The 12,847-nt window shown below is 40.1% G+C and overlaps 1 protein-coding gene across 1 annotated transcript; it reads right to left on the reverse strand.

Annotated features, from left to right (window-relative positions):
* Nucleotides 1-3,718: 3,718 nt before the first annotated feature.
* Nucleotides 3,719-12,188, reverse strand: METTL21C (methyltransferase 21C, AARS1 lysine). Its single transcript, XM_002824409.5, has 4 exons — nucleotides 12,059-12,188; nucleotides 8,495-8,646; nucleotides 4,633-4,750; nucleotides 3,719-4,113 (listed from the first exon to the last, which is right to left on the reverse strand). The coding sequence occupies exons 1-4, from the start codon at nucleotides 12,186-12,188 to the stop codon at nucleotides 3,719-3,721; spliced, it is 795 nt and encodes a 264-aa protein (XP_002824455.1).
* Nucleotides 12,189-12,847: the final 659 nt, after the last annotated feature.

Below are 12,847 nucleotides of genomic sequence, written 5' to 3' on the forward strand. Positions count from 1 at the left end.
AGTTTCTATTCCGATATTTTGCCCATTTTTTCAGTTGTTGGATTGTCTATCTTGAGTTGTGAGAGTTTTTTATATGTTTTGGATACAAGCTGTTTTTTAGATGTGTGTTATGCAAATATTTTTTCCCAGTGTGTTTCTTGCTATGTTGCGCAAGCTAGATTCCTGGATTCAAGTTACCCTCCTGCTCAGCCTTCTGAGGAGCTGGTACTACAGGCACGTGCCACTGCACCTGGCCCAGTGTGTGTAATAGTCTTTTGAAGAGCAAAACTTTTTAATTTTCATAAGGACCAACTCAGCATTTTTTTCATTTACAAGTTGTACTTTTGGTATCATATCTAAGATATCTTTGTCTAACTGAAGGTAACAAAAGTTTTACCCTGTGTTTCCTTACAGAAGTTTTACAGTTGTTATAGCTTTAGTTCTTGTGTTTAGGTCTGTGATCCATTTCAATTTAATTTTTGTGTATAGTATGAGAGAAGGGTCAAGGTCGTGTGTGTGTGTGTGTGTGTATGTGTGTGTATACGATTTGTTTGAACACCACTAATTTAAAAAGCTATATTTTCCCATTGAATTACTTTGGCATCTTTGTCAAAAATCAGTTAACCATATATGTGTGAGTCTATTTCTGGACTCTGTTCCATTGATGTATACATCTATTTTTATGCTGAAATCACCTGACTTGCTTACTGGGCTTCATACTAACAAAGCAACGTTTTCCAGATTGAGTGACTTTCCTAGCCTTGCTCACACAAGACAGAGAAGCAGCTCCAAGTGAAATTGGCTGGAATCATTGGGAGTCACCAGGCAGACACCCTGTGCTTTCCACGCAGTATCCAGATTTAGAAGACACGCTGCCTTTTCCTACAACTTTTCTTCTGCTTTGGGGGTTCTGATCTTGTAAGTTTTATGTCCTAAGGGAGGACATTGCAAAAGGAATGTTCATTTTCCTTCCCTTTTGCTTGAGAGAAAGAAAAGCAACTTCTTTAGCACCATATATATACATATATATATATATGTATATATATAAACCTATATATATATTTATATGCGGGAGTAGGGGGAAACATGATTTCCTTTTTAAAAAACAATTAGTCTTAAAATCTTGGAAACAGGTTTGTAGCAGGTAGATCTTGCTGTTGATGAATCCTCTATTGTTTATTTTAAAAGAAGAAACCTTAATCACCATCAAGAGGAATTGAAGAGTATTTAAAAACATCACCAAATTTACCTGAGAGACTCATTCTCAGAAGGCAATATCAATAAAGGAGAAAATAGAGACAATTAAATCTTTGGAATTATGGCTAGAATGCCCATTTGTTCCTTAAACTTACAGATACTTCTTGTTTTACAGGCAGATTTAAAGATCACTTTAATAAATACCCATATGTATTATTAGCAAATCATACTAATTGCTGTCTCAATTATTGCCTCTTTAAAGTACTACTTTTTTTTTTTTTGAGACGGAGTCTTGCTGTATCGCCCAGGCTGGAGTGCAGTGGCGAGATCTCGGCTCACTGCAAGCTCTGCCTCCTGGGTTGATGCCATTATCCCGCCTCAGCCTCCCTAGTAGCTAGGACTACACTACAGGCGCCTGCCACCACACCCGGCTAATTTTTTGTATTTTTAGTAGAGACGGGATTTCACCATTCACAGGATGGTCTCGATCTCCTGACCTCGTGATCCGCCCGCCTCGGCCTCCCAAAGTGCTGGGATTACAGGCGTGAGCCACCGCACCCAGCAAAGTACTACTTCTTATGAAGCCTATCTTCCCACCAGGTTCTTCAGGAGCATCTTGATTCTTCTTGGCCTTTTTATTTTCACATGATTTTAGACTTAGCTTGACAAATTCCACAGGAAAGTATATTGGGATTTTTACAATGATTTCACGTAAGCTGTTGATCAATTTGGAGAAAACTGACATATTTACAATGTCTTCCAATGCACAAACTTGATGTCTCCCCATTTACTTATGTTAGTTTTAATGTGTCTCGATAATGCTAGATACATTTGCATCAATTTGTTGCCCATCTTTTGTTAGATGGATTCCTAAGTCTTCACTATTGCGATTGTAAGTGGTATCTTAATTTAAATTTCATTTTCTAACTATTTGTAGTTAGAATTTACAAATAAGATTGAGCTTTCGCTATTGACATTTGGCAACCTTGCTAAACTCTTACAAATTCCAATAATTTCACTGTGGATTGCCTGCAGTTCCAGGGGTTGGTAAACTATGAGCTGTGAACCAAATCTAACTCAAGGCCTGTTTGGGCAGGCTAAGAAGGTTCTTACCTTTTCATAAATGGTTGTAAAAGCAAAATATATATATATATAATATATATATTATATTATATATAATATATATCATATATATAATATATTATATTATATGTAATATATATAATATATAATATTATATATAATATATATAATATATAATATATTATATATAATATATATAATATATAATATATTATATAATATATATAATATATTATATATATAATATATTATATATAGATAATATATTATATTATATAATATAGATAATATATTATATTATATAATATAGATAATATATTATATTATATAATATAGATAATATATTATATTATATAATATAGATAATATATTATATTATATAATATAGATAATATATTATATTATATAATATAGATTATATATTATATATTATATATTATATATATTATATTATATATTATATATTATATATTATATATATTATATTATATATTATATATTATATATTATATATATTATATATTATAATATAATATATTATATATAATATATAATATAATATATATTATATATTATATGATATAATATATATTATATGATATATAATATATATTATATACGATATATTATATATACTATATTATATATAATATATATTATATAATATATATTATATATAATATATATAATATATATTATATAATATATTCTTGTTTTACAGAACATATATATATAATATATTATATAGATAATATATATTATATAGATAATATATATATTATATATATATAATATATATATATAGAACAGTATGTGACTGGAGAGCCTAAAATACTTATTGTGAAAAAAGCAGACAATACAGAAATTAACTAGAAATTATTAAGATATTGACACAGAGGGAGAGTCTTTGTAAATTATCTTAAGAAGTTCTTAAGACAACATTGTTCTCATTCTGGCAGTTTTATTTTTCACTTTTAATCAACTTTAAGCCTATTAACTGTTTTCTATCATTCAATATCCTCTTTTTGCTGCAGTTAAAAATCTGCAAAAGTAGATTCTTCAAACTAAGATATAGTGAGTCTGTCAAGCCCAGTTTCAAAAAGCATGTGACAAGACTATATTGCCAAGTTTAAACATATGCTCTGTAGCAGAAATAGGGAAGAAATTCACTTATTAATTTATCCATGTAAGATTTATTAAACATATAACTTCGTTGGAACCAACAAAGCTACTTTCATGTTTTTATGTTGTTCTTTTTCGATATTTAGATTAACCGGATAATCTTAAGTTATCTTAGAAATGAGAAAGTTTCTGCAGTATTGTTACATTTGTTCCAAGTATACAAGTTGTTTCTATGCACTACCTTCTCAATCCTATAAAAGAAGTCTTTATTACCAAAGCAATTTCAAACACATTGCTCAAAAGACACACTAACGTTGTGAAAGCCATTTTGTTGGATTTAGTCCCATTTTAGTATCCCCTTAAAAAGTTTGACTGATGACTCTGGATATTCAGCCAACAGTGTTGTGTCAAAAACTTGCTTGAATTTATCTAAAAATTCATAGTCGGTGCTGAACCTGAATTTGTTTGCCCAAAGCAGCACCGTCCCTGGCTGGGAAAGGTACACCATGGTGGCGAGCAGCTTGTCCAGGAAGTAGTGATGGTAGACCACATCCGAGGCTAGGACATAATCATAGTAAAAAGCTGACTTGGGAAAGTTTTTGTCTAGGTCTTCCCCCCATACCAGTTCTTTTACTTCAGGCAGATGTGCTGTACATTGTAGTGTGTTTTTTAAAAGATTGTATTGAAGGTTTCCCAGGACATCAGGCAAATCTGTTGCTGTGACTTGAGCTCCTAAGAGAAAAAGAAAACAATGACCTGGAAACATTTGGGCAGCCACAGTGTACATATACCCAGGGAGAAACACAAGAAACAACTGGATTCCTTAGCCTTGGCTCTATTGGTGGGTGGGCTGGACATGTTTGACCTGATGTGGGCTGGCTCCTTCTTTCTTGTGGATGGTCTTGTCCTATGCACTGTAAGATGGTGAGCAGCCTCCCTGGCCTCCAACCACCTGATGTCAGTAGCTCCCCCACCTCACCCCACCCGTGGGGTTGACAGCAGAGATTCAGAGTCATGCCTCTGGACTCAACTTCGTCCCATGGAAACTGGTTGATTGGAGTTTATTAACCTCTCCGAGACTCAATTATCTCTGTGAATAACAGCAGTAATTCCTGCCGCAAGACATTTTGGGGAGAGTCACTGAGTGAAGTCAGGGCCAGGCACCTAAGCCACAGCCTGTCATAGAGTAAGCACTTGCTATTGTTGTTACGGTAAAGGTCTGGATACTAGGTCAGGAATAAACAAACAAACCTAAAATACTGGCCACAATGGAAACAAGGCCTGGTCCAGCACCAATTTCAAGTATTTTTGCATCTTGGAAATTCAATTCCTCGGCATGTTCCTCCAAATATTGACACAAAGCTGTAGCCTAAAAAATAATTATAACTTTTCATGTGGGCATTGGAACATTGGAAGCCAGTAGCAACCCTTTCTGGCACCCAAATTTAAATACTAAAAGACATGTTATTACATATGTTCAGTTTATATTCATAAGAACCCAAATGTACACTCAATGCCATATTTAGACCTCTGAAATAAAGAAGTTATAATAAATTGCATGTAAGGAACTGGGGAAAAAAGATTTGTTAAATTGCCTCCTAAATCTCCAACGAATAGGAAGAACAGTAGATCAGCTTAGCTCTTTCAAATCAGGGCAATGTTGGGCTAAAAACAGCAACTTCTTCCACTGGTTTAATCATGTTGGGTCTCCAACTGCTTTAAGAATGTTGTTTTATGTTAGAATTCTTTCTTGTAAGAGAGTTTTTTAAATTATAGAAATATTTTTTTAAAATGTCATTTTATAAACTTGAACACCTCTTTCCTGACTCCTTTACCAAAATTCAGATTGGGGAGCGCTTTGCTGTACTGAACAATGGGTTAGTGACTTTTTTTAAAGTGGCTCTTCTAAGAAACAGACTGTTCAGAAACTGCTTCTCAGACTTCAGTGTGCAAACAGATCCCCTGGATAGCTTGTTAAAGATGCAGATCCTCATTCAGTAGGTCAAGAGTGGGGCTCAAGATCCTGCACATCTAAACAAGCCCTGACATGATGCTTATCTGCTGGCCCATGTACCCACTTTGAGTAGTAGCAAGGAGATTTTTTTTAAATGTTTTATGTATCAACAAATATTGTTAGTTTTTTATACAGGAAATCAAACATCCCTTTCTTCTTTATTCTTTCTCTTCTGCCTCCACCTTCCTCTAACCTTTCCACAGAGAGTAAAGGGTATTTGATTTGCATTCATTGCTGAGGTGTTTACATGTATGGCAATGAGGCATCAACTAGCAGTGCCCTTGATTGGAGAGATTAGGAAGAGTTATGAGAAGAAATGACAGAAAGTTACTTAAATTTGAGTATAAATACCCCAGAGTGAGGAATGTGAACACTGAGATTTAAAAAACAATGAACTCTATAATTTACTTATACATTTAGGCCCTAGCTAAAGATATGCCCCCATCTTCCTCTGGACTCTACTTTCTATTTGGGGCCCAGTTTGGAGTGGGGGCAGCCAGGATGATTGGAGACGTGTCACTCTTAGTATTACCAGTGGTAGGTTTAGTAGCCAACCTGACCCTGTACGTCACTCCATTTCATCCTCATCTGTTCATATTCAACCGCCAGGGACAAAGTTGAATATGACGCAGTCACCTGTACTGTCTGGGAACTCAGTGGTGGGGCTTAGGGGCCATGTCAGCCAATTACAAACTGAATTCTGGGGAGGTAAGTGCTGTAGAGGAGGCAGACAGCAAGTTGAGGGGAGAGGGGTCACCACAGAGTCACCGAGGAGTCAGGGCCGACTTCATGGGGCCGGGGAGAAGCCAGCTGGTGTGGAAGGCCAGGACGGTGGGTAAAATAGCAACATGGGTGTGACATAAATAGCACCAACTGCCGCACACTGCAGGGAGCTCCAGAGCTTAGAAGGGAAGTTTTGAAGAAAGGAGTTCTTTGGTCCTTAAGGAGAGAAGAGAAGTATTTGCTGTGGGGGCTGGGAGGAGGGGGTCAATATCAGGAAAAGAGTGTCACCTAGAGCCATTCAGAGGGCAGCTCTGAGGAACTTCCTGGAGATGGCTGCAGGGGTCCTTCCTGGTGCCCTGCCCTGTGAGGGGCTGGCCCCAGGATGTCATCTGGAGACAAAGCTTTTCTCAGGGACAGCTATGTCTTTTGACATTGCAAACATTCCCCCCAGCCCCTTGTCCTGTTAGCAAACTCTGAACAGATCTTTTCAGAGTTGCACCTGAAGTCGCACAGGAAAAGGGCGCCGTCCCACTCTAGATACCCTTCTTGTGCAGCTTTCAGGAAGCAGGTTTCGTGAGAGGCTAGTGTTTGCTGCATGAGTGATACCTCATTCAGAATAAAACGGGGCAAATATTCTTTTTTCAATTTCTGATCTCTTTTTTTATTATTATTTTTAAAAGGGAGATGGGGTCTCACTATGTTGCCCAGGCTGGTCTCAAACTCCTGAGCTCAAGCGATCCTCTTGCCTCGGCTTCCGAAAGTGCTGGGATTACAGGCGTAAGCCACATGCCCGGCCTCTGATCTCTTACTATACCACTTTCTTGCTACTCCACTGCTGTCGTCTACTTGCCGAATGTGTTACAATAGGAAGCTGTGAGTAGTCTGGTGATTTTCAAACTTGTTTTTAAGGCAAAGAAAAGCCTTTGGTTGAAGGAAATTATATGCATAAGGTGTAAAAATAGAGCTCCCTGTTTGGGAGTGAGTGAAGGTCGACACCTAAGAGCCTGAAGCCCTTTGGCTACCCTTTTCCGCATCCTGTATCATCGCCAGATGACCTGAGGGAGCCCTGTGGAACCACTAACCAGGGCTACTCAATGTGGGGGCCCTGGCCCAGCAGATATGCATCACCCCGGAATGTGTAAGACCTCCTGAATCAGAATCCGCATTTTAACAAGACTGCAGATTGAGAACTTCTGATCTGGAGCCTTTCTAATCACTGACAACATCTGCAGTGGGAAAAGCGACCACGCTGGCTCCGAGGGCCACTGTCCATCTTGGCTCTGCCCTGCACCCCAGTCGGGAGCTTTACCACGCCAGCAGACTGGCCTGTGTTCCCATTTCCTCAGCTGAAAGGTGGAAAGAATATTACGTTAATGAGGACAGCTCATGTGAGCTTACGCTAGGACTTCATTTAATCTCACAACCTGAAATTAATTCTCACAATTCTGACAACCATGTCAGGAGCGCTGTAGACATTACCACCACCCTAGGTTTTAAATATGGAAATGAAGGCAAACGGAGGTGAGGTGAACATTTGTGACTACCCAGCCCTGAAATGGCAGCTTTTCTGACTCAAAATCCAGAGGACTGCCCCCATTTCAGCGCCATCCTCTCAGGGCTGTGGCAGGGGTGACATGCCACGAAGTCATGCTTACTAAACATCCCTACCGACACAGCCCCCGTGGAAAAGAGATGAATGGCTGGCCGGCCAGGCGTGGTCGTTCATGCTTGTAATCCCAGCACTTTCGGAGGCCGAGGTGGGCAGATCACTTGAGGTCAGGAGTTCAAGACCAGCCCGGCCAATATGGTGAAACCCTATCTCTACTAAAAATACAAAAATTAGCCGGGCGTGGTGGCACGCACCTGTAGTCCCAGCTACTCGGGAGACTGAGGCAGGAGAATTGCATGAACCCAGGAGGTGGAGGTTGCAGTGAGCCAAGATCGTGTCACTGCACTCCAGCCTGGGCAACATAGTGAGACTCCATCTCAAAAGAAAAAGAGAGAGAGAGAGAGATGAATGGCTGAGGGTCGATGGGCGTGGCTCAGAGATGCCCACTGCAAAATCTAAACTCTAAATCCCTGGGTTTTTTCTTAACAATTTATACAAGTTTTGCATTCACTTCCTCACATAGCTGAGTTTATTTAATATAAAAATAATGTTTCAAGAAACGGAACTTAAAGCAAAACCAGTGTTTCTGAAAGAAATACTGTTTTTGCTGATCCCAAGCACACCACCAACACCCTCCAGGGGGCGAGCAATTGAACCTCAAACTGAGAAGCACAGGATATGAAGGAGCTTGACAAATTGTCCAAGGCAACTCGGAAGTACGAAATTGTTATCTCCAGAAACTGTCACAAACGTGACAGTTGTCTCACCCCTGGCCACACCACTGCTCCATAACTCTCTATGGATTCCTGGATGACAATCTCCTTTCCTGCAAACCGATAATGCTCCTGAGTGTAGCTGGCGTAATCTGTAGGAACAAATTTCTGGAGGCTATGAAGAGATGGTTCTATCTTGTTGGATTCTGTGAAGCAGAAAAATAAAATGGAGATCATGATTTGTTCAAATCCAGTGCAAAGACACACTTGGTATAATTGCTAAGATGGCATTAGATTGAACGACCTTTCCATAAACAGAGGGGATGATGCTATCAAGAAGGACAGCTGCAAATAGGCACAAAATTGAATTATATGGGGTGATGGGGACATGAAATTTGGATGTGACAGTTTTATCAGATGACAAAATGCCAAAGAATGCTCTGGGTCTTTTCTTCATTTAGGGGAGGACAGAAGATGTATGGATCAGTCCCCACCCTATATTTTGCTGATGGAAAAATGGCAAACTTACCAGCAAAATTGCACGAATGAGCTGTCTGGATACAGAGGAACTAGGTAAACACAAACCTGCCTTTTTTTTTTTTTTCTTCTTGAGACAGAGTCTCACTCTGTTGCCCAGGCTAGAGTGCAGTGGCGCAATCTCAGCTCACCGCAACCTCTGCTTCCCGGGTTCAAGCGATTCTCCTGCCTCAGCCTCCTGAGTAACTGGGAATACAGGTGTGCGCCACCACGCCCAGCTAATTTTTGTATTTTTAGTAGACACGGGGTTTCATCATGTTGGTCAGGCTGGTCTCAAACTCCTGACCTCGTGATCTGCTTGCCCTGGCCTCCCAAATTGCTGGGATTACAGGCATGAGCCACCACGCCCAGCCAGACCTGCCTGTTTTTAGGTCTTGAAGTGAAGTAACATTCCCACGTGTTGGCTGGAGCATGTTCCTTCAATCTTTCCTACAATTGCTGCTCAAAAGGTAGAGGCCCAGCCAGCCCCACAGCCCTGGGGGAGGATGTCAGCTGAGCTCCGGCTATTAAGTTACTATTGCTTTAAATACTCCTTTAAACCCATGACCCACGCTAGCAGCTCTCAAATGGCATATAAAATGAGAGGAAAAGAGCACCTGATCGGGCTAACATCAAGGGATCACAAGTGTTTGCAGGTTTTCCAGAGTGTTTAGGAATAAAAGAACAGTGAGTCAAAGTGTGTGGAAGAAGGATCTGGAGCAGAGGAAAAGGTGTTGGTCCCAGCGGTGGGAAAGAATTAACAGTGCGGAGAGTAGGGGGGAGGAAGGTCAGTTTTGTTTGCGTGAAACCTGCCTTTGTGGCCTGGGATATGACTGTAAAATGTTTAACTGGGGGTGAAATGTGGGCTTTGGACAAAGGTAGAAGGGGCAGCCAGTGAACATTGGAAGTGTTTTAATCTGAAATAGGCACTCAAGGTGGAAGGCAGGAGGAGGTGAATACGAGGCAAAGGGAAGTGGGTCTTGGAAGAAACCTGGTCAGCAGGGCATCCCTCAGGTAGGGGCAGGGCCTCCAGGTGTTTCAGGTCTCACTCATTCCATACACACTGGAACAGTCCCATGCCACTGCCCTGCAAATGCTGGTAACAGCTCCACAGTAAGTAGAGGGATTTGGAGTGAGCCTTTAGAAATAGTCACAACCATTTGACAATGCCTGTTGAATCTAACTACGAACAAAACCAGGAGCTTGTATTTTATATGTCTCTATATATTTTCATTTAATATCTCTAGAAATTCATTTTTGTTGTATGTTACAAAAGTATCAGTGTGCAGCACACTACAAAAAAAAATGTGAATGAAGTGACTCATTTGTAAATTAGCATCATGGGTGCCTTCAGCTCTTCAGAGTGTTGTTTTAGCCTGTGACTTTGATTTAGTATGTTCTACCACTTTGAAGGAGAATTCTCTGCCCTGACAAAAAATGATGAGTTTCCAGAAACCTGGGACCTCAGTGAACTTGCAAGACCCCTCTAATAAAGGTAACCAATTCAGTCCTGAGACCTTGTCCTTTGCGGTCACCTGCCCTGGTAGGAGGCTGTAGGGAGATTGTAGGGAAAGGAGGGAGCCCTGTAGCTCTCCCCACCTCTTTTGGAAAGCCACCGACATCCAACAGAACCCCAGCTCCTACCACAGGGCTGACAGGCTGGCTCTGAATTCTGGTTTAAAGGCAGGAGGAAGGCCGAAAAATATGGTGATTAATGTTTAATAACTAGTTCAGCAAGAGGGGAAGAAGCAGTGATTGACAGTGTTTGATGATTGCTCTGGAGTAAATACTCCCACTGTGCTGATTTCAGAGAAGCAGCATTGACGTCGTTGGGGAAAGACGTGCAGTACCTCGCCACTGTGTAGTGTTCCTACCGTACGGACACCACAGACACGATTAACCTCGAGAGCATAGATATTAGGAAGAAGTAATAGAATAATTGATGATGAGCTTTGAGTATTTATCAGTTTCGCTTTTAATATACCTTTGTCTTTAATATAATCTATTTAATCGTAAGATTCTAACTTAAATTTGAATGATGGTTATATATAACAATCAGCTACAAAAATTGCTGAAATTCAGGTGCCAGTACAAGCCATCTCCAGCACACCGCTGGGTGGTGGCTCAGAGCATCAGGGACCTGTACTAGCCCCTGCCAGCTTCCCTACCCTGCGCCACTCTCATCCAGGCCATGCCTGTCCCTCCTTCCATATGTCACCATCTGGGGACTTATTTTTCTCTAGAGACTAGGAAGAGTAAGTAGGCTGATTTTGAATGGCTCATCATTTCACAGGTAAATAAACTGACAAATATGAAGCTTGACAGCTACACTTTTCCAATCCACATTGTAAGGAAACATAGACATACACATATTCTCTCATAAGACCCTGTGAGGTTCTACAACGATAAAGAAACGTATGTTTTTGTGCCTGAAATATTTTCATTTTTTCTCTCTATGCTATTCTGATAGTTTTAGAGAGATCAGATTTTCAGATAAGGTAGAGTTGCATTTTTATGTAAACAATTCAGTAAAAATAGACAACATTCTCATTTATTAGAGTTGGGATATATTTTTTACCACCTTTAATTATAAACACTGTAAATGCTGCATCTTGGCTTTTATTAGATCATTTGTTATGTCTATTATTTATTTACAACTGAATCCATGCCCAGAAATGTAACCCTAAACTGTTACATTGTCCTAATGGGGAAATACAGTTTGATTTATAAAGATTCACCGTATGGCAAAGCTGCCAAGAATGTATTTCGGTGAAAAGCAGGAATGAACCTAGATTTTTTTTTCTTCTTTTAAGTTCTTGTTACAAAAATACAGCAAGCTTAGATCTATACATACAATAAAAACAAATGTGTGAACTTTGATAAGTAAATAATGAAAAAACAGGAATTACTTTTAATAAGTAAATAATGAAAAAACAGGAATTATGTTTATGCTTGCAAAATATTTTTCTGCTAAGCTTCCTTATAGTAAAAAATCTCATGTTAAAAGGAAATGGAAATTCTTGTCACTGACATTTACTTGAAAATGTCATGGCCAGGAAAGCAACTGAGGAAAACTGTTGAAGTGATGAAGAAGGAGGTTACCTTCTAGGACTCCCCCGGTGCTGTCTTTCTGCGGAGCCCCCTTCTTCTCGGCCTCTAACCAGACACCCGGGGAGCTGAGTCCTTCCCCCCGGCGCCCAGGCTGCTGCGCGGAGCTCAGACACACGTCCATAGCCGGAGCCTGCTGAGAGGAAAGAGCTGGACAAGGCCCGAGTCGCTCAGCCCAAAACATTCCCGAAGAGCTCCGAAAGGTGTAGCTTATCTGAGCTGAAAAGAACGCCTGCTTTTCAGCTTAGTTCCCTGAATGAGCAAAGCATCCACCCAAGGAGCTGTTATCCTGGCTTTGCAGAGCAAGATGCAGAGAAACCATTAAGCATTACTGAACCTATGTGCGTGAAGAAATGCAAAAACAGCAGCTTTGGCCTGAAAACCAGTTTTATGTTGCTCAGGGGCCTATAGCAAGTTTTTGTTCTTTTGAAAAGTTATTCTTTGCCGTCGTCCTCCCCACTCCAAATATTGTAGCCCATCACTAAGTTCTGGGACTCTATACTGTGTCTCTAATAACTTTTGGAACTGAGTCGTAAAATCTATCCAGACTTGCATACCACTGAGGGTACGTGCGGATTCTGGGGTTAATGACATCATGGATGAGAAACTGGGATTTGGAGCAAACACAAGGCTGCTCTGCTTTCCTCCGAGGCTCTATTGCAAGACAGTAGAAAGCACTGGGGCCGGGGCCAGGAGCTCGACTTGGCTCCCACTCTAAAAAAACACTGGGCAACTCACTCAGTCCCTCAGGGCCCATTTCCTCATCAGCGAAAAGGCGATCAT

The sequence above is a fragment of the Pongo abelii genome, chromosome 14 (assembly GCF_028885655.2).
Source record: "Pongo abelii isolate AG06213 chromosome 14, NHGRI_mPonAbe1-v2.0_pri, whole genome shotgun sequence".
In the NCBI taxonomy this organism is placed as follows: domain Eukaryota; kingdom Metazoa; phylum Chordata; class Mammalia; order Primates; family Hominidae; genus Pongo; species Pongo abelii.